The 26,473-nt window shown below is 47.1% G+C and overlaps 1 protein-coding gene across 2 annotated transcripts in view; it reads left to right on the forward strand.

The window, feature by feature from the left end:
* The window catches only part of muskelin (muskelin 1), a 34,843-nt gene extending 22,782 nt beyond the window's left edge, over nucleotides 1-12,061 (forward strand). For both annotated transcript variants that reach the window (XM_077631513.1, XM_077631514.1), the window contains 7 exons: nucleotides 354-501; nucleotides 569-677; nucleotides 3,715-3,792; nucleotides 6,458-6,622; nucleotides 7,122-7,200; nucleotides 7,997-8,164; nucleotides 10,950-12,061. In XM_077631513.1, the coding sequence (XP_077487639.1) occupies nucleotides 354-501; nucleotides 569-677; nucleotides 3,715-3,792; nucleotides 6,458-6,622; nucleotides 7,122-7,200; nucleotides 7,997-8,112 (695 nt within the window). In that variant the 3' untranslated portion in view covers nucleotides 8,113-8,164; nucleotides 10,950-12,061. The remainder of the gene's footprint in view (nucleotides 1-353; nucleotides 502-568; nucleotides 678-3,714; nucleotides 3,793-6,457; nucleotides 6,623-7,121; nucleotides 7,201-7,996; nucleotides 8,165-10,949) is intronic.
* Nucleotides 12,062-26,473: the final 14,412 nt, after the last annotated feature.

Consider the following 26,473-nt stretch of genomic DNA (forward strand, 5'->3'; position numbering starts at 1 on the left):
CAGAAGTACGCTGCAATTTGTGGAGGGGGGGAAAAGCAAGGCTGCCTGCAAAGTGTACTGTTGGATGTAGTTTGAGGTTTGAAGCTGCGATTCAGTAAAATATTACTGGATGTCGTGAACCATTTCTTGTGCAGTTGCTTTGACTTCTGGGGCTTGAATATGAAGGGTGTTTGGAAAGAAATTAAGCTTTTGATCTTTTGAGGAAAGAACGTACTGAAGATTTCTTTATATCGGCAGTAGTGCTCCAAACAGGTTGCTGGTTCAAGGAACAGTCATCTGGAGGGCTAGTTAGGCTAATTTCGACTTAGCAGCTGTGAGTTGTGCTCATGCTTCTTGCTTCTTCCGCTCCACAGTGCCAGCAGCTGGGTTCACGCAGCGGGCAACCATCGACCCAGAGCTGAATGAAATCCACGTTCTGTCGGGTTCAAACAAGGATAAGGAGAAGCGGGAGGACAATGTCAAAAATTCCTTCTGGATCTACGACATCAACCAGAACAAATGGTACAACAACTGGACCACCAATGGTCAAGCATATTTTGTGTGTAATGACGAACCCTTGACATTGCAGGTCGTGTATCTACCACAGTGACTATGGGCAGCAGGCAACCTCGAAACAGAGTGTGCAGGAGCCCTGTCCTAGATTTGCCCATCAGCTTGTCTACGATCACGTCAAAAAGGTTCGCGTTTTTTTTTTCTTTCTTTCTGTCTTTCTTTTTTGTTATTGTTAGTAAACATACTTTCCTGTGCTTGTCACTGGATAAAATTTTTTTCTTTGGAAACAAAGTGTTTGCTGTTGTTCCATGCATGTTTATTTCTTACCGCTTTCATCTTGACCATCAGAAAGGTATTGCATGTAGTGCTACGTTTCGCATACGTCCCTTCTCTTTTCCTCCCATATGAGCAGAAAAGAGACGCAAACTAGAACTGAACCTGATTTACCATTTCGCCTGCTCATATATGTGTTCTCCCGCTCATCACTTCCTTTTTTCCTCAAAAACATGGTACACATCACAGTTGCTGGTTGAATTTTTGGACACTGTGGAACCCAAAAAATGGTCCAAATAATCGGTGTAAGGCCTGTTGTGCTGCTGGCAGGTACTCGCCGTCTAAAATTAGTGTTCCCACACCAGTGGTCCTTAGAGTTCAGGATGTTCATTGCATTGCTTTGGGACACTAGCATCGTGTTGGCCGGTTGTCGAGTGTTGTTTGGGGTGGAAGCACAAAGCAGTATCCACCTGCCCACCTTGTTTTTCCCTTGCTCCTTTATTTTTTCCGTGGGGAGATTGGTAAGGATTACCGGAACTGTAGATGCTAGGGGGCATGCTTCCCTCTAGACTTGTGTACAGTTAGTGACTCCACTACCTGACGTCATTCTGGTTGTGCGCACTCTCGCCGCCCGTTGCATGCTGCGCAAGTTGAAAATAGAGTCTGCTTCCTAGGGCAGCGGTAGTCGCTAAGACAGAGAGGGAACTCGCAGCAAGTAGAAGCTGCACCTCCTACTGACGCTCCTGAACACCTCCTTCCATCTTTCCCACCCCACGGGTAATGGCATCGCCAGTGCCACGGCAGGTACTGCCGCTGTCCTATTAGTATTAATGCAGTCTCAAGGTCTTTTTTTGTAGGCCGATTTAATAGGACCGGAGAGCATGCCATTAACTTGAGTGGCAATAATGGGGGACAAATTTCCAACCCTAACTGAGCTAATCTATCTCAATCTATTTGAACACAAGATGGTGCCTTGCCACAGCAGTGAAGAGCATTGGATGTGGCAGCGATATTGACTTGTGTCTCTGTTTGGTAAAGAAATGACACTTTTGGACTTCGCAGAGTCTTGCTGGCATCTATTTTAGTCCAGAAAAACTAATAGTAATTTTTGGACTTGACATTGTCTAGGATAGTAGTAAGTTAGTGCGCATTCCTATGAGGTGCGTGACAGCTCCTCAAATATGAAGTCTGAAATATTGTACAGATTTAGATTATAAAAGCTTGAAAAAACGGTTGGCTTATGTTTTTCCTGCATTTATTGTTGTACAACTTTATTTTTTTCTGGAATGTGCTGAAATACTCTTTGACTGTCGGACTTGCTACTTTTAACTTTATGCATTGTTATGCATCTCAGGTGGTTGAAATTAACCGGAGCCCTCCACTGCGGTGTCCTTCATAGCCTGAGTTGCTTTGGGACGTTGAACTTGATAAGCCATACCAAACCTTTCCTGTCACATATTTTCTTCCGTTATACAGTGGACTCTCGTTAAACGGAACTTCAAGGGACCGGGAAAATATGTTCCGTTTATCAGGAGTTTCGTTTAGAGAGAGGAGGTTCAGGATTTCGCAATCCGTTCCGCGCTGCTTGGTCCCGACGAGGCAAGTGAGCGCGCAGTTGGCAGTCTCCGCGGAAGCGGATCTCAAATGCAAAATCTAGATAATAAAGAGAACGGTACACTATGGGCACAAACTTTATTGCACAAAAGCAGTAAGCAGTGAACTTTTTTTTCAAAGCACTACTGAAATTAAAAAAAAAATGTCAGTAGTCCACTTATTCCGTGGAAATCAGTGCAATTTATTGGCTTGTGAAAAAGCACTAAGTTTGCTTGTTTTAGCTCTCGCAATCGTTTTCTTTGGATGGCGCCACCCATACTAGACAGGCTGCTCACTTCTGCAGAATTTTGGGGAGCCGTCTTGCTCGCCAGTCCCCGCATGCTGTCGTGTCTGCAGTGGCAGCCTCCCCTGAAACGGCACAACACACTATGCCATTCCAATCTTTAAATCTCGTCAACCACCCTTCGCTGCACGGGAAACCTTCGATGCCAAGCTGCAGAACAAATTCTTCTGCTTGCGCGTCAATGAGTGGCCCGCTGATCGGAATGTTTTCACTGCGGGCTCTCCACAGCCAAACCACCAGGCATTCTCCAGATCTTCGTGGTTGGCCACCCGCAGTCGTTTTATTTGAGGGCCAAAGCGTGACGTCCCGAAAGCCTGCTGCAGCTTATCCTTGTCCTGAAGTATCCTCGTGAGGCTGCTCTTGGGGACAGCGTAGTTTGTCGCAAGCACTGTTTATGTGAAGCGACCACTCTCGAAGTCGTTGATTATCTCCACCTTCCTTCCTAACCTGAGGGCATTGTGAGGTTGCTTCTGCGCTGCCATTGGATGCTGACTTCGCGACGAAATGTCCCAGGCGGCGCTCAACAGCGGATGTAAGGCTTAAGCCTAGCTGAGCACAACTGCAAGCACTCCGTGACAGAAAGCAAGCGATGCGGTTGCAGTGTGCGAGAAAACCGGAAACGTCCAAAAACGGAAATCGGAAAGAGGGGTGGGGAGAGGGCAGTGATGCGTACCGCGATGGGGTTGTGCGTTCACGTCAAGTTGCGGTTTCGAGCCTATTTTCGGTTTCATTTATACGGTGGTCGGAAAATTTTTGTTCCGATTAACGAGATTTTTTTACATTGCCTTAATACAAAACTGACCAACTGCGAGGCGTTTGTTCCATTTAAGCGTTGGTTCCGATTAACCGACTTCCGTTTATCGAGATTCTACTTTACACTTGATCTTGAAGTCATAGGTAAATGTTTTGCGACGCATATGTAACTAGGTTCAATGTATTCTTGTTCTTTTATTTTGCAGAAAAGAGTTTTGGAAGGGACTGTTTCATGTGTCTTTTCTTTTTTTATTGCAGTTTTCAAAACATTGTGTTCTCTTCTCTGCTTGCTGGTGCAGGTCCACTACCTCTTTGGTGGAAATCCGGGTCGGCCGAACTCTCCAAAAGTCAGGCTAGACGACTTCTGGTCACTCCAGGTGAATGTCAAGGCTTGTCTAAGCACTAGATCAACTGCTGAGTGACGTACAAGAAGCGCACAGTCCTCCATCAGTGTGCCAATATCAATAGATAGCGTGATATCTGCCAGGTGTCCCATCTGAATGCAACCAAGTTTTTAAAAAACATGGAATGTTCTAGCCCCGTGAAACCGACTGATGGTTGTTTGGAGTTGCGTGACCTAGTCTGCAGCATTTTTTTCGTTCTTCATATTTTAACTGTTGGCTTCAGGAACAAAGTTTCAATACAGAGTTTGTTTATCACTGTGAAAAGCAGCTTACTGAAGCGTTTGCTCCAAGCTACCATTTGCGTATAGTAGTTTTTTACCGGCCTTAAACCATAAATCGCAGAATAAAAAGAACTACCACATGGCAACAGTGCCTTTTCAACGACCTGAGACGCATCTCGGCGAACAAAATATGGTTTTTACTTGAGTGCTCTCCGCGGTGAGCCTTTGCGTGCACACTGGGCCAGAGATGAACCAGCAGATGGTCACGTGATAGCTTTCTTTGAAGGCCAATAAATAAAGCTGCATAAATCGTACCTTGCTAGAAATAGCGCTGCTGGTGGTCTTTTCAAGATGATCTACAACTTTTCCATTTACGCTTTGTTTCTCAAGTGATTAATTAAAAAGTTAGCTAATTAAGTTTAACTCATTTTTCACCTTCGAAGAACGAAAAAAGTACTAAAGACTAGGCCACGTAGCTCTGAACAGCCCTCGTTTGTGTTCACTGGGGCTAAGACTCTTCGTGTTTTTTTAAAACCTTGGTTACATTTAGCTGGGACACCCAGTATAATTTGCAAGTGTTGGCATAGAAGGAACATTTTATTTATGGTGTTCGTCGTACCCCGAGGGTCAATAGAATTGCAAGATCAAGGGTACGGATTGCATTAAAACTATACTGAAGAGAAATCACTTTTGGCAGGAGCAATATTAATGTTCAGGTAACGCTGCTCTAAGTGTAAGTATTTGGAAAATGCACAGTGCTTTTAGAAGTTCTCTCATTAAGTTTCGCAGTTGCATTTTCTTTTGGTAAATTGTCATTCCAGTTGCACTGTTACGGAATCGCCCTAGGGAAGAAAAATTGCCAGGTGATATTGGATGGCAACTTGAAGTTCCAACATCTTTCTTGTTCAGCAGACAGGGCAGAAAATATGCATTGTGAGGTCTATCTAAGCACAGTTACTGAAATGTCATGCAGTTCTTGAGCTTTGTGTCTGATCTGAGACATAATGTATTGATTTAATGATTCAGTGCTTCTGGCTCAGCCTTTATGATTGCAGGGACTGATCTAGTGTTTATTCCGCTGGTAAAGAAATCGGTGGGTGTCATTAGGAGTTTAAGTGGGTTCCTGTTGTTTGTTTCTCTGTATTCGATCCTTTCAATCCAAATATAGCTTTCAGCATTGGATATTCGAATTTTATTATCCGTAGTATATAATTACCAATATTCAACACCGGTTTCTTTGAATTTGTTTGTTGGTTAGATTTTTTTGCTTGGCAACCTCCCCATAAGGAAACTGAAGGCAGTTGTTGTTAATAAACATTGTGATTTTTTTCGGTGAGGCTGGCTTGTTTATCAGTTCTTATTTGGAATGATGCTATGGTATTTTTAACATATATGTGATTTCACTGGAAATGCATTTTTGAGGAAAAGGTGGTTTTTGATGCTTTAAATGACAAGCTGTGAAAGCTTGTCATGTATAGATTGGTATAGTATGAATCAACTTGAAATCCTAGTCATGTTTCTACAGAAAGGTGCACCTCTAGTGCACCTCTCTGTACAAGAACTGCAATTTTATTTGCCAAAAACGGTGACATGCTAGCACAAGATTCATATCATTGAGATTCAACTGTAGTAAATAGTCATCTGTGTTGGAGAAAAAGATTAGCTTTGTACCTGCATCAGGCATTGTGCATGCGCGTTTCGTGAAATGATGCCAAAGCAGAAAATAAAATCTCTGTTTATTTATATTTTAGTTGTTAGTCAGTTCTGTGCTCATGTGTGTATCAAAACACTGATGTTTATCAAATGTGCCATACCAGCCCCACAGGTCACCCTTTTGCAGTTCAGACATATTGTTTGTCCTGCACATCTGCATCTCTCAGTGAGGCCGGCTTTGCTAAATTTTTTGCAGCAATCAGTTCACTGCGCCCTGTAAAGCCGATTTCGCCATGCCTGGCACAGCCCTCTACTGCGCAAGCGCTGCTCGTGACATCATAGGTGCGCGGCCTCCAGCCTCTCCGCTGCGCCGGAGCCACCACGCATGTGCAGTAGAGCACGTGCCGCGCGCCGTTGCTCGGCTGCATATAAACAAGGGGTGCAAAGCGCTCCCTAGTCAGATGCGCGATGAGTGAAGGAGCGGAATTTCAGTGCACGTACTCAGTACGACAGCAGTACAGGCTACGCGAAGCCACATTGACGGATTTAAAAGCTATAGCATGGTACAAGGCGGGTCAGCAGCGAGCCCAAGAAGCGAGGACGGTGTGGCCTTGCCAGGCCGACTTTTCTCCTCAAACAAGGGGTTGACCAAACTAAAGTGAACCCGTCTAACCCGTGGATCGCTATCGCATGCACGCTAGGTTTAACTGGAGCTAAACCACCAGCAGTTTTTTTTTAGAGGTCGTGTCTTGCCTTCTTTACAGCTCTGTCGGCCTTCCAAAGAGCAGCTGCTCAGGCGATGCAGGCAGCTGGTGCGCCAACATTGCTTTCGTGAGATCACCTTTGAAGACCCCCTGGCAGCTCTGCGGTACCTCCAGACAGAGCTGGCAGACACGGTCGACCACTCCAATGTCGAAGAGGAGAGACAGGTGTGCATGTTTGAAAGCACTCACTTCCCCTAGTGGGAACGAAGCAGGACTGCATTTTGTATGCAGGTTGATGCAGCACCACAGTCTTTGCGCATGCCAGTGCACCATACAGTCCATAATGCATCTGCACGCTCTTTTTTTTTTTTTTTCGCATGTGTTTCGCATGAACATTTGGCATGCATGTTTGGAAGGTAAGACACATGAGGTTCCTCGACACATCTTAGCAGCTGATAAATTACCAAATTTTGTATTAATGACTGGCTATATAGCAAAAGAATCTGCCATAAGCAATTGATGTATGGCCAATCCCATAATAAAGTGGGTAAAGGAAATATGGGGGCTGAGGCAAGCATGGATTTGGGTGTTTGGGGAGCCAAAGTAGCACCCTGAGGAGTGTGAGGATTTTTGTGCAAACCACTTTGAGAATCCCCGCTTTAGGGAATTGTTAGGTATACTTCATCTATTGAGCTGTGTGTTCCGTGTGTGTTGCATCCTCCAGTTCCAGCTGCAAGCATCTAGTCTCTTCAAGCACCCAGACACTGACCGTGATGATGCCATCACAGCGGCACCCTTAGGAGGTATGACTTGCTTTCTTTTGTTTAAGAGTTGGATTTGCCTGTGGTGCTCGGAAAGGTTTTTTTTTTAACACTTATAGTTCTTAACTTTGACTAAAGGAAAACCACTTTGATTTCATCCAAATTTGCACTTTCTTTTTCTTTGTCGTCATTTTCAAATGTAAAGTATGTTTCACTTTTCTTTAGTCACCGCTTAGTTCTCTGGCTCTATCTCACTTTTTGCTGTGTTAGCAGAGTTAGTCTGCTGACTGGTTGCGGTTCTTCTCATGACTGATAATTGTTGTTTCCTCATGCCTGAAGAAATGTCGTATACAGTGAACGCTCGTTAGTGTGAACTCCCTTAATTCGAACAGCCAGTCTGTTCAAACTTGAACTGAGGTGCTGTCAGTATGAAGCGTATTCAAAAGGCTCCATTTTATTTGAACCCCTGCCTGTTTAACACAAACAGATTTTCGGTCCTCTTCGAGATTGAACCATCGATGTGAGGTGACTGCAGACTACATGCGGTCGTTGTGCAAAACATTGGTAGAATTTTCTTTTGTTAAATGGCACCGTGCAGCACAGCTGTCGGTGTCATTTCATTTCTCCCAGGCAAACCGGAAAGTTGGGGAATTGCGTGTGTTTGTGTTTTTTTTTTCCATCACTTACTTATTCTTAAAAGCAGAAGAAGGTCGTGAATTGAATATGCAGGAAGGCCTTCTGTTTCTTATTCATTTTCATGCATTTAACTGAACGCAGTACAGTGCATAGTTCGGCATTTGGTAGGTGTTGGTGGTTTGATTCGTTCCTCTTCTTGCAGATGACCCAGACTACAAGTTCCAGCTACGAACCAGTCTCTTTGACACCATAGTGGAGTTCTTTCCAGAGTCCATGACACAACCAAAGGGAAACCTCGTTGACCTGGTGCTCCTATGAGGCTGTTGGCAGAAAGCCGATCGGCTCTCAGTGAATCTATCGCACGGCCATGGTATGTTTTCACTCGGTTTCACCCGCTATACATGCTCGTGCAGGCTTGTTGCTGTGAGACGGTTTGTAGGTGATATTGCTGCCAGACGTATAAGAAACTAGAAATTCTTAACCTGCCTCATTATGCTGCCTCTGGCTGTGCAGATAAAGGGGACAGAAGTTTTCTAAGATGTCACCCTCGAGAGCCAGTAGGTAGATCACATGGAACCTGTTAGAAACAGCTGAAGATTTGAAACACTCCGACGTTCATACGTGGTGGACTTGCAAAAGGATGCACGCATGCAGAACTGCAGCCTAGCTGCAGTGTGTGCTCCATAATTTTCGTGTCGTGTTTCTATGCTCTTTCTACATAAACTGGAAAAGACCGTTTACAGAGAGCAGTTCACAATGTGCACAACAGGTGGAGCCACAAGGAAGGCAGTCATTTCTGGATTTTCAGAGTCACCATTAACAGCATACATGTGCAGCGTGAACCGCTGCTCCACAGCTTTGTTGGTCTGTGAAGTGAGTTCTTAACACCACTGCTTTGATGTGGACGTTAAGTGTATTTTTTAAGCAATGTGCAGGAAAGTAGAACTAATGTTCCTGTGGTCGATTGGGGGAAAATATCGTGACAATCTTTACATATGGAGCATTTCTTGACACAGGCCACCGTTTTCTGATAGCTTATCTTGCAAGTTCATGCTTCTCTGTGTGCAGAGCATCTATAAGCTGCTGCAGCAAAAAAAAAAAAAGGCAGTTGACACAATTCCAAGTGCCAGAAAATTTCAGCGCTGGCAGTATATGTGGGAATGCGAGAACAAGCTGATGACCTTCACAGCAATGATGTGTTGCATTGTTGCGTTGTTGCCACATTATTTTCGCATTTTCGTTATTTTCAATCTTTTTGCGGGTATTACTGTAACAGGTTCATAATGAAATCATTGTACCGAAAAGGTAGGTTGTAACCTTGGTCATTTCCGACATCTCTGATTCAATACATCGAATAATCGGCACGTTTAGGACTATGCATGTGCACGGGACAGCGGCGAAATTTCTAATTTTAGAATTTTGCCTATTTCAGTTGATTACAGCTGACTGCATTTGCGAGACCTGATTCAAATCGACACAGCTTTCTTTCGTACTTTCTCCAGGGTGCAGCCGAATGCCGCTTAGTGTCTGAACCGTCCTTTGAGCGGTGTGCACAGTCTTCCTTTGGGCGTCTATGCACATTGCTCAGAGATGGAATATTAAATACCTGGATGATTCTTCAGACAGCCACAAGAGCGTGTGCATTCGGTTTTGTAACTGCACAGTGCTAAGCAGTGAATATTTCAATTGCTTAATCATTCCTTCTTTAGGCAAAAGTACCGTTTCCTGGAAAGGAAGTTCTCAGATAACACTGAGTTTGTAATGTATGCAGTTTGACAACGAATTATGCAGTTAGCGAAGATCATTAGATTCAGAATTGAATCAAAAATGAGAATTCTTATGAGCCTGTGCAATTTGGCGACACATGCGAGCCGATGCCGGTGGTCAGAAGAATAAATCAAGTGATTGAATCAAACATTTTGCACTACCAGTGCATACTGTGCGCTTTAATGTCCAGTTGTTGTGCCGTCCGCCAGCTCGTCTTACAGCGAGATTCGGAACAGTGCCTTGCAGCAGGACAACAGCGTGCTAGCAGCTGTCGGGACCAGAAGACCAGTAAGCCAGAAGGCCGGCAATGGCAGAAAGGTCATATGATCAAATATGGTGGCACCCGTGCTCTCGTACTGTAAAGTGCCACAGATTCAGAACCAAAGTAAAGGGTCAGTGATGAAAGTGACACTCTGCAAAAAAGAAATGTGAATTCTGCCGGTTTGTGCGAGACAAAAACCAGGTTTTTGATTAAAATGCCTGCACGCTGTGCAGGGTTCTTTTGCCTCGTAAGTAGCTTCAGCTCTGCATAACCATTTACACTCGATGGAATGAATGCCGCACAAATGAAATTTTTAGAGCCTAAACAACTTCTAAGTCTTTTCATCAATAATCAAATTGTTTGGGTCACTATTGTGTTTGGAAGCTTTTCTGTGTAAGTCTTAGACCACGAGAGCTGCACTTCAGCAGAACAAATAAGTCGGTGGGCTGTGCTGTTACTAGCGCCTTGTACATTTCGAAATCGCAATTGCATGCTGATTGCACTCAAACGCACTCCCACAAGAAAATTATTTGCTGCAATTTGTCTTGATTTCAATCTTTTTTAGTTGCTGTTGTTCATTGAAAGCAGTATAGACACTAAATTTCCAAGTTTGGTTTTTTCTTTTTTAGTATAATGGCATGCAAGGCCTGAGGGAATTACTGCCTGTTTTGCCTCTTAATTAGTTTACTGTAGCACTGCTTTTTCTCTTGGATTTTCGATTTCTGCAGGATGTAGCGTGAAAACGCAGTAACAGAGCAGCCATAGGTCATGTGCATTTGCAGCAAATGACTGATCAGTGTGAAGGCGTCCCTGCTATGTCAGCGCGCTTGATTATTGAACTGAACTGCTGCTTGAGGTCGCAGCACATGGAACTAGAACTCCAGAAGAAAAATGGCTGTAAGGAATTATTCAAGGGGGAGGCGAGGATCGAAAGTGAACTTTCTTCGGAACTTCGGAAGAGAAAGACAAAACCTCTAAAGGTGTCCATACACCTCAAACTACTCTTACTCTTGCAAGTACTATTTGTTCTCTGGAGTTTTTTATATTTTTGCGATGATATTTATTTTTATATTTTTGCAATGCTACGGGTAGTGTGCTGAAGTGAAGCTCGTGTGCTGCTTTCCAGGCGAGAAAAGCCGAGTTGTGGTGCTGAGACGACGAGCAACAGAGCTGTGGTGTCCGAATGCTAGTCCCCGTGTTTCCGCCCATTTCACAAGTGATGTCAGGGGAGGCCACATCCTTCGAAGGGCGCTGCCTCTGCCAAGGCCGCTTTCCAGCCGCGGTGCCTCCCGCGGACTGTTCTTCAGGCAGGGTGCATGTGTCAAAGTGCGGCCACTCTCTCTCTGTCTCTCTCACTTCTCTCTCTCATATTTTAATTAGTAGCCTTTTGCTTCTGTTTCGTGTTCACAGTTATTTAGGATTCCAAAGACTGTTCTCACATTGTGTAGGAAAGAAGTATTTTAGTCTATTTTTCGCTCTTGCATGATGTGCCCCGAAACTGTTCTAGCTGCGCAGAGCAGGCTTGAAAAGCGGTGCTGTATGCTTACATAGTGTTGATTTGGAAATGTGGTAAGCTTTTGTTAGCAAGGAAGTGTTAAAAGTGTGAAAGTCTGTGCATCTATGCAGCCGCACTTGTCGTGGCTGAAGTCATTAGCAGGTGTACATATGCCACAGCCATGAGTGAAATGAACTTAATAGAGTTCCTTTCTTATTGTATAAATTTAACACTGGGGGAAGATTGCAAGGCTACACATTTGAATGAGCACTCGTCTTGATATGCACATTGAAGAGATGTGTGGTATTTTAGGAAGAGATTAAAAAGTGGTTTTGGTTAGGTCTGCATCAAAAAATGCTAAGGTTTTTTTTTGAGCAGGCAAGGAGAGCGAGAAGTGTACATGTAGGAGTGCCCGAGCTGTAATATAATGTGTTTTGCTCGTACTTAAGCAGTTGTTTTTAAAAGGAAAAATCTAACCCTCGAAGTACAACTGGGTAAGTGGTTGTCGTGACCGTTACGGTTGCTGTTGCGAGCTGGCCCGAGCAATATGTGAACATCGCTGAATTCGAAAATGGCAGCAAGCGCTCATTTCTGGTGTATGAAACATCAGGTAGTGCTGACTTGTTAACACGTGTTGTTCACTGTGTCTGCTTCATGCTCTACCTGTCACAATGCTGCCCATTTATGGCACTTGAAGGCACAGGTTGTTTTTCTGAGCCAAAATAAAGTCACTATATACTTGCTGCTTTGGCTTTTGCCATTTGCCTCTCCACTTTTGCTGGAGCAACTTATAGCAAAATTTAAAGAATATGTATTGCAGGAATAAGTAAACTTAACACTGTAGTTAAAAGCTCCCCTCAAGCAAATGCAAAGAATTTGGACATCTTGGATTCTGTATTGGAACCTATTGATTTACTGTCAGGTTCCACTTCGTTTCAATTGTGTGTTTGGAAATTTCAACTAGTGTTTCATTTTCTTGCCCAGGACTGTTCTTTGAGAAGCTGTTCAGCACTGGAAAGCGTTTAGAAAATTCGGATATCGCAGTTTCTGATTACAAATTTCAATCAGAAGTCAAGAGCAAGTTTATTGTTCTGCAAAACCAGAGCTGTTTCAGTGGCCAATTTGTATTCAGATCATAAGTTTGGTTGGACCGTGACAGTACAGTTCCTAGATTCCCGACATCTTGATACTTCACAAATTTGGAGAGTGCTCCAGATCGCCGATTGGAATTAGTCATAAATAAGTAGCTTTTCAGATATTCTAGAAAGCTGCCGTTATTCTGAACACTCGGACCGGATGAAGGGATGGTAGGAGGGCTACGGGGGTGAAATTATGACCTCTTGCACTGAAAGCAACTGCTGCAGCTGCAACATGTGGGCCCACCCACCTCCTAAACTCCCCTGCTTAATAATTAGATAAATTAAAAGTCGGCAGTACACGAAAGGAGCCGTGTAGGCCATGCCGCGCACAGCGCTTGGTAGACATTTTTATCCCGCGCTAATAGTGTTCGGCGGTGTCCACCTCATGGTTTTGGCCATCCCTCTTCAGAAAAGGATTCCATCTCTCTCTCCAGTAGTAAGTGTGCACATGTCACAAAAAAAAGTGGTAGGGTTTTAACATAGCTAAACTGATTATACATGCGAAAGCATCTGTTTTGCCTGGTTGGCTCATAGTTTTGCTTTGCTGGGTTGTCTGCCTGTCTGGCTACGATGTTAGACTCGGGTTAAGCTGTGATCGAGGTTGAGCTGATCTGATCTGTTCGCGCCGCAGATGGAAGGTGATGAAGACGACAATGTGCTGCGTACAGCACGAGAGTGTGCTACTGTTCAACACAAGGTGTGATCGGCTGCAGCGATAACACAGTGCCCGATCTGTTCACACCGCTGCGGGCTCTAAACCCATTCGCAGAAATATTTATTTTATTTCTGCGTGGCCCGTTGCTATGCTAGGTTTCATCAAGGTCACCTTCAAGGTCAAGCTTCACACAAACTCTGTGAGCCAGCTAGACCTCATAAAGTAGTGCTTTCACACTAAAACGCACAGGATGGTTACCACTGTGCAACGCAAGATTCAGCTACAGCTGCTGAGGTGTTTTCACTTTGCGATATATTGAATGAAGTAAAGAATTTGACGGCAGATATGTATGTATGCATGCATAGTACAGCACACTCTATTTAGTTTTACCCACGTACTCCTGGAACTGTCCACCTGGTAGTTCCATGGCAGCAACCTTCTGGTTGTAGATTTCTCTGCTCACGCCATACTCTCCTCTTTCCTCTATAACCACTCTCCGGTTACACATTTCCTCACTCTCGCCATACCTTCCTCTTTCCACGGTAGCCCTCCTGCCCGGTAGCCTCCTGCCCCATCACCCTTCTCCTCTGCGTTCTACAGTAACACCCTTTGGGTGGCTCTGATGGCAACCACCCATCGGTTACATGCTGCTATTGCACCACAAAAACGGGCGCTTAACAGCTGTCGAGGTAGAATGCCTTGGGGCGTCAGTGTGGTGATGCCAACGTCCCCGGGGGGGGGGGGGGGGGGGGGGGGGGGGGGGGGGGGGACTTTTGCTCGGTTGGTATGAACACTTCCCACAATGAAGGTGAAAGCAGCTGGGCCCCCGTCGCCGCAGCTGTGTTCAATTAACTGACTGTATTTACTCATGTAAGACCCCCACTTCCCTTTATTTTTTTTTCTAATTTTGCCCTTGTGCTGGCCTTACATAGGTTAAGCCTTAGAATGTCTGTCGAAATGATGTTGCGTTGCTGCGACTTCTGCTCAGAATAGTGCTTAAAAATTATTAGTTCCTCGCTGCTTTTGCCCTCATTTTTGTCCAATGACCTCACCTCAGCGTACTCCCAGAGATGGTCATCTTCTGTGCTGTCCGTGGCATTCAGGGCTTAAAGTCGGGGGGGGGGGGGGTTCTCGGGGTGGGTCTCTGGCCCCCCTCCAGTATTGACGAGGTGTCTGAGACCGGAATCTGCACACTGCGTTTTTTTTTTTTGCAAGCGCGCATACGTACACCCACACCCTCCAAATTCGTGCACGCACATATCACGGTGCACTGTATACTGCTCAGTTAGCTTCACCGTTTTAGAACGGAGCTTCTTTCTTTCTCCATGCACTTTGTATAATACTGTTATAAACTGAGCAAAGAAACCATCCTTAAATTTATTTCTCCCCTTTGTTTAAAACTATGCTTAAAATAGGCTGCCAGCCACTTTCTCTCCCTCTATTACCCTCTTCACCTGTGTTTGAATCACTAGGGACCCCCCTCTGATGGAGCCAGACTTTAAGCCCTGATGGCATTAGAAATGTCGGTCACATTAAAGCTCTTTGAGACCATGTCGGCCGATGACGAACGCAACGTGTTCAATATCTATTTGCAAACTTGTGGAAGTGCCTCTTCAAGTGTTGGAAACTTGCATTGCTCACTGCAGAAAGCTTATCGGGTTATGCAACGTGTTCAATATCTATTTGCAAATTTGTGGAAGTGCCTCTTCAAGTGTTGGAACTTATATTGCTCACTGCAGAAAGCTTATCGGTTTGGTTGGTCGCAGTGAGGTCATCTTTCTGAAAACGCCAACAGCGCATGCAGTTCTCGTCAGCATCGTACTTGCGCCCAGCTGCACAATTACTGTGTTCCTCGGCGTAGTTGACTACGTCAACATTGAAAGCCGCATTTAACAACATTAGGCACCATTGCCTACAACAGTTCACGCCCAGCAGCACAGTCTGCAACTTGACTGTGCAACACTACTGAGACAAGGTACTTCTAGCCATAGTGCACACTTTGCATTGCCACTTATAAGAAATATGGAACCTTCATAATCGGTGTCACGTGTTTGTATGGCTCTCTGAAGAGCAGTTTTTTGTGTGCAAAAGACAGCCAGTGTGGTGTGCAATGTCAGTGTGGGGTCGAAACTAATCCATGGAAACCGTGAGAACAGCGCATCGCTTAGTGGGAGTTAAGTTCTTGAATGCACCTTTTGAGCACTGGAAACATCAATATCACACGCATCAATGCCTGCATCACCCAGCGCTTCCAACGTGACCCCTCGTTGCCTTGGGTGCGCCTAGTTTTGCCCGTCCCACGGATTGCAGGAAGAGTGGTGCAGCTTCTGGGTTTGTAATTACGGCTTCCAGCTGCCCACCTAACTGCAAGCAATGTTCGTACTACAACCCAGAAGTCACGGTGCAGCACTGTACACTTGCTTGCAAGTTGCTGATATGTTTTCTGCTTTTAACTTGGTAGCTTCCCCGTTATGCAGAAAATTCGGTGGCGGCGTTGTCAGTGTAGCGAAAAATCACGAGCATGACTGTGGCAGGTGGTGCCCAGAGAGCAACCTAGGAGGCAGGTGGGCCACCTAGGTCATGTGACCTTGCGGCATCATCCCGTCCTGCCCATTGGATAGTTAGCAAACTGCCCACCGTGGCAGGTGGCAGTTAAATTAATGACTGGTCGCTCGGGAAGAGCAACCTGGGCAGCACAAGGCCCACCGCTGGGAGCATCTGCTATCGCAGGAAAGTATCGCATCGCTTAACTGCTGCACCACTGCGCCAGGAGGGATATGAGGACTCCCAGGGATCTATGAATGTACAGTAGAGATACAGTAGAGAATGACCTGCGGATATTGGAACTAACCCATTATGCTATCGTGTCATACCCTTAAGGCAGAGCTTAAGTGTCTCCTTCAATCTTTCATTCTTAGGGACATTGCTTGGGCCATAAAACCAAGCCATACAAAGCGATGCCTGACAGCCTTCGCGCTAGGGAAGCCTGGAGGAGTGGTGCCATGAGACGTGCCCTAGGCACCGGTTGCCAGAAAGCATCTGCTATTGTTACGGGGAGGTCTCTACATAGGATTTTACTGAGCTGGTCGAAACCCAACGACATGAAGCTTGAAGGCAGCTCACGCGCCCACTCAATCAGCATCGTCATTGTCATGAGGACTGGTATTTACTTCATCATTCATTGGCTTGGTACCCGCACATAGCACTAGGTAAAAGTAGGGTAGGGTGGCACCCTAACGGGGGTTGACAAGAGGGAGGGAGAGAATAATCAAACTTTATTCTAGAAAAGGTGATAGTGTGCCGCTGTGCTGGTGTAGCCTTCATTCGAGGATCTAGTGGATTCAGCGGCGGCCTACGCCTGGTGGGCCAGGCGCTGCTGACCCTCCAGTTAAGCCCACCACGCGATGGTGGGGTTTGAGATAGGGTCTTTGCCCAGACTTTTTTGGCATTGCCACATGACGTGGAAAAGGGATGAGTGTCGTGCCTCCACATAATGGTCATGTTACGTAAGCATCGTGCAGAATACATATGGTGTTTGAGGAGAGGGAAGGAGGCTGGTTTGTATTGTTGCGAGGTAACTGCTTCTGTCCCGTTGTGTCTGTGTAGGAGGTGGGGGGTGGAGGTAGAGACGCCTAGTTTCTTGTTTCCCTACTTGTACGCAAGTAGCCGGAAATGAGAAAAGTTTCCCCCTCCTCCTCCGCCCTCTCTTTTTCGTGTGTGTCGTCTGGGATGGACCGCTCTGGCTTGGGGACACGGCGAAATAGTTCTCAGGCCAGCGCATGAGCACATTCGTTACCCAGGGAGGAAGCGTGCCCAGGTATCCAGATGACGCAAAAAGTGCGTTGGCTGTTGAGTCGCAGTGATGTCTCAAGTGTGCCGTGTACTGCTCTAGCCTTTTATGGAGGAAATTCCTGCATGCTATTGGTCGGTGAGGAAAGCCGTCACCTCCGGCGCCATGTCGCCGTTGCTCGCCTTTGTTGCCAGCTTCATGGCGCGAGCTGTGGCCCCATCTCCCAGTTTGGGAGAATTGCGCGTAGTTTTCTTGGTAGCTGCTGTTTTGCGCTCTACCTGGCTGTCCACTACCACTGTGATCCCTGCCTCTCGCGTCGAGGGGGGCAGAATAAAGGATCCGATCGTCTATTGCGCAAGGATGTGGCGCCGGCACGCGGGAACTGCAAGGGAGCAAACCGTACAGCAGCCTCACAGACGACACTCGGTGTGCATCACGTTATGGGTTACCGGTAGAAAGAAAAGGCTCGACGCAAACTGCAGTGGAAGATGGCGAGAGGGGAACAGGCTAACAATAAAAGTTTTGTGCAAGTACACGATTAGAATAGCCCGAAAGAACAAATAATCAGAGAAAACTACAGATTGTGGGTATGAAGTGATCGAGTAGTGTTGTAAACAATTGGTGCGCCAACTGAGAGTTGAGGGAGGGTGCCTCCTTGAGCTGTGATAGTATTGCAGAAAGACAGATCGAATCGCTGTGCTCTTCTTTGGACCTTCTCCGCCGTACCAAATCTCTCCCACTCCCTCTACACCAACGTAATCGCCCTCTGGGTCACGTCAGGCGGCGATGCTGAAATAGAGGGAACACTGCTGGAGGCAATAGGCGAGGTGGTGCATTACGCTCACGAACTCTGCCTCAGCTGTTCCCCCCAGAAATCAGGGCTCTTAATCATCAGAGGCCGTCCCAAAACTCAGGACCCTGCGCCCATAAACATCTACGCAGATGGCATCCGAATACCGGAGGTACCCACTCTCCGAGTCCTCGGTATGTGCATCCAAAACAACAGCAACAGTGGCGTCGCCGCGGCTCGCCTACGAGTTATGTCACTCAAACCACTCGCATGATCCAACATATAGCGAACAAGCACTATGGTATGAAAGAGGCCGACCTCAGACGCCTGGTTCAGGCGTTTGTCCTCAGCTGTATCATTTACTTGTATACTTACTTTCGTCGGAAAGAGACAGTGTAGACTGCCTCATAAGGCAGGCCTATAAATTGGCCTTGCACCTTCCTTGATGCACCCCACAGCGAAACTTCTGCAGTTTGGAACCCATTACAAGGCGGTCGCAACCTGGCGGAAACTCACCGTATTGCTCACTACGAGCACCTCACGCACACCTGGACAGGATACGCCATCTACAGCATCTCATCCCGCCTCGACGAGGCTCTACCACCCACCCCACATCAATAAACAACTCACCATAACTCCAGTCCCGAAAAACAGAGTCCCGAGTGTCACGCCATTAGGCGCAAAGCTCGAGCTCAAGCCTTACATAAAGACTATTCCACACGTCCATGGACAGTTCACATCGATGTCGCCGAGCGCCTAAGCCTGGTAGCTTATGCACTGGCAGTAGTAAACAACTGAGGCGAACCCCTTGTGTCTGAAGCATGCAACCACAAAAGTCTGATCCTCTGGGGAGCTAGAGGAAGCCACCGTCGCCCTCGCAATAGCCTCAACCAAGGCTCAGTATATTCTTATAGTGATTCTGAAACAGCAGTTTGGAATTTTGCGAAGGGTAGGGTCTACACCACCACCCTCTCTATTCTACAACGTATATATCTTGCAAACCACCAGATTCAAATTATCTGGGTTCCCGCGCATTCGTCCAGTTGTGGTAACGGGGCAGCTCACAATTCGCCCGAGGATTCGTCGACCGGGCTGTGATCTTTCCGTACCTGCGGTCGGCTTGGGAGCGTATGGTTTCTTTCCATGACATTACTATGCATTGTCGTAACGATTTGCCCTACACTGGACAACGTGCTCACAGACCCTAGCCAGTCGCATGGCGACAGCTCCAAACTAACACTTCCTATGGCTGTGCATCTACTCCCTGGTCTGCTAGGGAGAGTATACTCCCGAGTGTAAAAAATGTGGGAACCCTAAAGCCACATTAGCACACATACTGCGTGAATGTCTAAAGGACGAACCTCCTGAGGACTTGCAGCTGTCGAATCCTGAACAGTGGGAGGCCGCGTTGCTCAGCTCCGTCCTGAGGACCATCTCCAGGCGGTGACAAGAGCCAGGGAGATCTGGAGGGAGGCTTAGCACAGCGAAGCAAGGACATGAGAGAGACACGACACAGGACGAGCGCTACCCCAAACCATTGTTACCAACTAGCCCAACTTCCACTTTACCCAAGCCATGGAGGTCACCGAGCGCCAAGGGCTCAAGGCCACCTGATGGGGCTAGGCACTCCCTCACCCAAATGCAACCAATCCTTTTGGTCGGCTAAATAAAGGTTTTTATCTCTGTTGGAAACACAGTCACATTTTTAACGCAAAGCACGACCCAGAACCCGATGCACCGACGCTACACCAGCATCTTCGATCGGCAGGAATGTCGGCAGACTTCCCAACAACGATGCCACGACCGACGACTAAATGTCATTGCACTGTGACGGCAGGTCAGGCCACCGATGCCAAACCAGGGCTGAGGAGTGTCGCGCGAGAAGCATCTGCGCTTTGTCTTCATACTTCGTTAATCGCTAGCAATAAACATTTTCCGAACCCTTATGTTTTATTTGAAAGCGACCAAGTAATCCTCCACTGGTGTAGTTTTGTCAGCGGTGACCTATAATCGACGAAATTCTACATCGCAGTACACGCATGCTGTTAGCAGGAAGCGCCGATGATATATACAACCTTTGTCCGTAAAGTTTCGAGACTGATGTATTTTCTTCTCTAGAAATGATTCCCCAAAAGAAATGTTGGTGCTTATGTGTAGCGCCATCTTTTCGGGCTAACATGACCTATTTATGTTCATTTCTGTAGCGGCCGCTAGATGGCACTTTATGTAGAAAAATACGTTGTCACTAGTCTGCGCATTCTACTATGAGTAGCACAGTGGATTGGGCTAGTTGGTTGCTATTCATAATGCAGACAAGTTTCGCAGCATGAATAAAACGCGCACAGAAGACAAGGAACAAACAAGACAGGACTCTGCCGCACCTCCAACTGATTTTATTTGAAAAAGCTCGACATTTAAATACATTCAGTTATGAGGTGAAACCTAATCACAATCATCCAAAAAAGCCATTTCATTCTCCAGCAATGACAGTGAAGGCGTGCTAATGCAATTGTCACCAGCGTTCCTAAAAAAAGGGCTTCGATAATTTCATGCTGAAGCTTATCCTTGGCGTGACCCTGAAACTGCGCCTTCTTAAACATAGGTTTGCATTTGCAAGACCGGCAGTGTACAGCAAGATGGCCGCTGATACCATCCTTTACTAGATTGAAGTGTTCTAGCGCTCTTTCATTAAAACAACGCCCTGTTTGGCCAATGTACACTTTTTTACACGTAAGGAGAATGCTATAGACGATTTTCGTTACATATTTAGTGAACTTTGTGATGTGCTTAATATTACACGGCGCCTTCTTTCTCGTTATCATTGGGCAAATTTTTGACATCTCGCATGGTGCTGAAAATACAACGTTAACGTTGTATCAGCTGGCGATTTTCTTCAGATTGTGAGATATCTTATGTAGGTACGGTATTACCTGAGTGTTTTTCTGTTTCTTTTCTTTATCATCTGCTCCTTTACTTCTCTTTCTTTATTTTTGAAGCCTTTCTTTATTATTAAAGCTGGTGACAGTTGCATGAGCACGCCTTCACTGTCATTGCTGAAGGATGAAGTGGCTGTTTTGGATGATTGTGATTAGGTTTCACCTCATAACTGAATGTATTTAAACATGAAGCTTTTTCAAATAAAATCAGTTGGAAGTGCAGCGCAGTCCTGTTTTCTGAGTGCGTTTTATTCATGCTGCAAAACTTGTCTGTGCTGTGAGTGAATGTGAAGAGATGGACGACCACCTCGAACAGCGTGTAAACAAAAAATTCTGTGTGAAGCTAAGACAGCCACATAGATGTATCGTGACGCTTACGGCAACAAGACATTGTAGTGGGAGCGAGTTTTCCAGTGGCACAAGAGGTCCGTTTTTGGGGAGAACATCGGTGGAAGACTACACAAGGCAGGGGCGCCCTTCAACCTCATGGAATGAAAACAACGTGTCTCGGATCAGAGAAATCGTACAGCAAGACCGCACCATTACAGTCCGCATGCTATCAGATGCTGTCGACATTTGTAAGACAACATGGCACCAAATTTTGCATGAGAACTTGGGGAAACGAAAGCTGAATGCCAGGCTTGTGCCGCACTCACTCACACAGGACCAGAAGGACACGCAGGCATCAGTAAGCGCTGATTTGCTCTCCGAGGCAGAGAAGGATGCTGCATTCTTCGACAGCATCGTTGCTGAAGACGAAACATGGTGTTTTCAATACGATCCTCAAACAAAGAGGCAGAGCGCCGAATGGCGATCCACAAGCTCTCCGGCGTTGAGAAAGGTGCGGTGACAGAAGATCAAAACAAAGACGATGCTGATAGTTTTTTCGATGCCAAAGGTGTCATACACCACGAGTTCGTCCCACAAGGGCAGACAGTGAATCGGGAGATTTATATCCACGTGCTCCAACACATGCGTGATGCACTGCAACGCCGCCGCCCTGACTTATGGGCATCTGGACAATGGAGCCTTCTCCACGATAACGCAATGCCGCACACTGTTCTCAGCGTGACAAAATTCCTCGCCAAGCACATTACTGTACTTCCTCATCCGCCATACTCGCCTGACCTCTCCCTATGCGATTTCCTGTTTCCTCGTGTGAAGAGAGCCCTAAAAGGTTTCTAGATGGGGAGCATGGAGGCCATTCAAGACGCCACGACAAAGGAGCTGGCAGCCCTGCCAAAAGGAGCGTTTTCCAACTCTTTCCAAGACCACAAGAAGCGTTGGAAGCTGTGTATAGACTGCAAGGGAGACTATTTCGAAGCGGTAGTGCACAAATGATTTCAATGTTGAACGCATTTTTTTTTTAATGGACTCAGTCTCGGAACTTTACGGACAAAGGTTTGCGAGGTCAACAGACTTGCTAAGGAGCGGTCGAGAGCAATCATCGGCGTCGCTTGCGAAAAGCAAAGTAGGCCGCCTTGTTTAATGCAAGTGATCGCCAAGTAATATTTGGCTAAATAAACTGCCAAAGCCTGGTTGTATCGCAGGGTGAAAATGCATCGACCGAGAACAGCCGGGGCCGTCGCGGTAAGTGCACGGACTCTCGAACATTTCCCAGCAAGGCGCTTCTTGGAGCGTTATCGCACAGCGAAAGTAAGCCTTCTGTTTCTACAAACATTATTTAACAAGCGGAGTGCCGCTTACATTTTTTATCGAGCACTAAAGAACATACAGTGGCTTTTCCTAAGCGGCTGCGCAAACAGTCGCGCAATCGTGCGGTCTCCCTCGTCACCACATTCTTAAGTAGCGTTCGGGTTCTCTAAGCAGATATTTAATTATGAAGCAAGCTGTCTTTAAACATACTTCAGCTAATGCACGAGCTGTCTGCGAAGCAGGTCGTGAAAAAAGCGAGTAGATACCAACACGAGTTCCTACAATATGTACGAAAGCCCCAGCAGCCAAGTCCGCGCGGCTGTGGGCGGTGCGAGTTTCCTTGCCGCGTCGGATCTTCGCTAAGAGTTCTCGCGAATACTTATAAGCGACGACGCCTGTTGGACGCATCCCATGCGTTTGCTATGGCAGACGACGAGGCAGTTTGTGAATGGAGTTTCAGTGAAGTATTTTTCTCGAAAAAAGTCTTGCTCACGTGAGCGCTCTTCCATGCAGAAGCAACAGTTTGTTGGAGTAGAAAAAGATTTCTGGCTGCCTAAACACGAGGGCTTCGAGCTACGCGTCGACTAAAGATCGGCTCGTCGTGCTGTCATAACACAGACACGCGGAGCCTGTAGCCCAGGATACTCGACGACCCGCTGCACACAAACCACGCGATCACAAGAAGAGCGCCGGAACGTGATCCGCCGACAGGCGCGCTGCGAAAACACCATGCTTCGAGCGAGGTCCATTCCGAGGAAGAACGAGAGACGCCGGCGGGAACAGAAAGGATAACAGCGAGATATTGCAGTTTATAAGATACTATAGTATTCAAGAAGCAAGAAAAGTTCAGCTTCACTGCAAAACATTTGCATTAGTATGGCTTCACTGTACAACATTTTCGGGAGTTCGCGGTTATCTCGAAAGTGTTCGCCCAGAAAGTTCTTTCACACGTTATCTGCAATAAAAGTGATACCTTCTGTGAAAGAGTCTGTCCGGTAGCCTTATCCTCTGAACGCTTGGAGGAAATGTGAAGCTGAGCCACTAGGTCCGCGGAAAGTGACGCCCAGTCAAGCCTGACGCCGTATAGTGTCTCTGTCATTTCTGTTGCGAGCCGGAATATTTCCAGCAATCAGAATCTACACTACGTTCAGCCTGAGGCCTAATTTCCACGTATAAATGGAAAATATGGAGGCGAAGGTGGGGGATTGTCAACGTCGAACGTCGTCCACTGCCGGCAGGCCGAAAAGTCTCCGTCGACCCCGAACGAAGGCGTCTTTGCCCGAAGCACTATAGCTCGGTGGCATGAATCCACACTATCACAAGACAGACGGATTACTTCCGAGTCTTTTTATATTTTTTTTACTCTGAAACATACTGATAGTCTCGTCTCTTTCGAGGCTGTTTCTAGATTGGAGTGCAAATATGGCGATTTTAGGCACGTCTCAAAAAGGGCCATCAACAAAAAGGAAGCTCTCGCAAGGAAATGTGAACATAGCAGGATCAATAATCGTCTTGAGTCTGAGGAAACTTCAGACACCTTCGAGTTTGGTGCCGTTTTTTTGCAGACTCATCTGCTCGACAACCGTTACGACCGCAGGCCGCGATATCTGTTGCCTGTTATTTCAGGCCAGGTCTGGCGCCCATCAAGCTTAATTTTTTTCTGCACCGCCTTGTGTTGACGGCAGCGTGTACCAGACGCATTTGGACAACTTAGTTCATCTCCGGGGGTTAGAGCCTGCGCGGACAACGACGTGCCCAGCTCGTCTTCGGTGGGAGCGGTACGACTCGGCCAGTCTTCGGCAGCGGGAGGGTTTAATATAATAATAATTGGTTTTTTGGGGAAAGGAAATGGCGCAGTATCTGCCTCATATATCGTTGGACACCTGAACCACGCCGTAAGGGAAGGGATAAAGGAGGGAGTGAAAGAAGAAAGGAAGAAGAGGCGCCGTAGTGGAGGGCTCCGGAATAATTTCGACCACCTGGGGATCTTTAACGTGCACTGACATCGCACAGCACACGGGCGCCTTAGCGTTTTTCCTCCATAAAAACGCAGCCGCCGCGGTCGGGTTCGAACCCGGGAACTCCGGATCAGTAGTCGAGCGCCCTAACCACTGAGCCACCGCGGCGGGTAGGGTTTAATTACGAAAACACAACTAGGATATCTGCCCGTTTCCCTATCCTCTTGAGCCGGTGAGAAATAGTGTGCAGGTGAGGTGCCACAGCAACCTCGTTTTGGTTGCCTAGAGCAGCACTGTAGGTTTCGGCAGGCTGTCGCATCTTTTTGTACATGTGTTGCGAACATTCCGCCAGAGGGCAGTGGCCTAGACTGCGCGTCCTGTTTTGTTTTAGTGCGCGCCGTTAGAAGGGGGGGAGCAGTTCGAACACCCATGCTCATCAATTGCTCTCCCCGGCTTCGACCTTGGGCCCCTGTCCCCCGGAATCCCGTCTCCCGGGGGAGACGCCGCCGGCCATAAACAAGTGAGAAAGGTCTCGGTTTCGTACGCGACGTGTTGTGTACTAGGCCAGCACGCTAAGAAACCGAAACTGTGTGTCTAGTAGCCCCCGACGTTTAGCGTGCATCCGGGCCACTTGGCGGAGGATTGCGCAACCACATAGGGAGTAATTTTGAGGTGAGGGAAAAGCCCTGACATCATTTCTGAGCGTTCCTTTTTGCTAAAACTGATCGCTCAGTTTATTTTTAGCACAACACAGTCTATTTTTCGTGTGGAAAGGGGCGCGGGCATGTTGGGGTCGACTCGCGAAGTGATCCGCGCCCAGGAAGTTTTGTATCTACTCCTAGTGGGCAGATGTTCGGTCTGGCCGAGCGTGGAGGTAGCGACCGTTGAGAGTTGGTGCAAGGCACGCTATTTCGATTCTTGGGACTCGGTGTCCCTCGTCTCCGTGCAAGCGGTCGGCTAGGCCGGGTATCTACTCCTAGTGGGCAGATGTTCGGTCTGGCCGAGCGTGGAGGTAGCGACCGTTGAGAGTTGGTGCAAGGCGCGCTATTTCGATTCTTGGGACTCGGTGTCCCTCGTCTCCGTGCAAGCGGTCGGCTAGGCCGGCCGCTGATTGCTGTGGCCGTACTGAATGTTGTGTCCCTCTGTAAATAGCCTATATAAAAGTTCTTCGTTTCTCACTGATCTGCTTCGCCGGCGAGTCATTTCATCGAGAAGCCCTTCAAGCGGTGCATCTAGTTTCCGGACCAACATCACCGGCAACTTTATTAGCACCATCCCCACTTCCTCCTTTGAGCTTCTTCAAGAGGCAACCTGCTACTGAAAAGGGCAGTTGCTCAGGGTAACTTACTTGAGCCAGCCGAGAAGTCTGCTCATTGAGGCCTTGGCCCATAGAGTGCACACAAGTGTCCATTAAAGCATTAGTGAAACACAGGTTCACAATGCCGCGCTTAATAATAATAATAAGTGGTTTTTGGGGAAAGGAAATGGCACAGTATCTGTCTCATATATCGTTGGACACCTGAACCGCGCCGTAAGGGAAGGGATAAAGGAGGGAGTGAAGGAAGAAAGAGGTGCCGTAGTGGTGGGCTGCGGAATAATTTCGACCACCTGGAGATCTTTAGCGTGCACTGGCATCGCACAGCACACGGGCGCCTTAGCGTTTTGCCTCCATAAAAACGCACCCGCCGCCGTCGGGTCCGAACCCGGGAACTCCGGATCAGTAGCCGAGCGCCCTAACCACTGAGCCACCGCGGCGGGTGTAGCGATCTTGGAATGAGCAGAGCTGTAAGGTAACAGGGACTTGTCCCCCTCTCTGCTCATGCCGCCAACACAAGTGGCTTTCTGCCACTAATAGCCTCAAATCTACGAAGCGTAGGGACCCACTCTCAGGTATCTCATGAGTCAATGCAAGGAGCGAGAGACACTGCTCAAAGAAAGAAAGCTCATCTGAAACTTTTCTTGGAATGGAACATCATTACCAACCGAGCGGACTAATTGTGACTTCCAGTCGCAGAGTTGGAGCACTTCTGGAGCAACGTTTCCTGCTCTTTTCGGAGCAACTGTATTCCAAACGCAGATCTGAGGCACGGATCGCGTCTTCTAATCGTATACGCAGGGAGCGGTTGCCGAGCCTAGATTGCTCCGTGGAGCAGTCGGGACTGCTCCGCCGAAATCGGCGGATCCGACCGGAAGTTTTCGTGACGTTCTTTGACGTTCTTTGAAGCGACCGT

This window comes from Amblyomma americanum, chromosome 7, assembly GCF_052857255.1.
Source record: "Amblyomma americanum isolate KBUSLIRL-KWMA chromosome 7, ASM5285725v1, whole genome shotgun sequence".
NCBI classification, from domain to species: domain Eukaryota; kingdom Metazoa; phylum Arthropoda; class Arachnida; order Ixodida; family Ixodidae; genus Amblyomma; species Amblyomma americanum.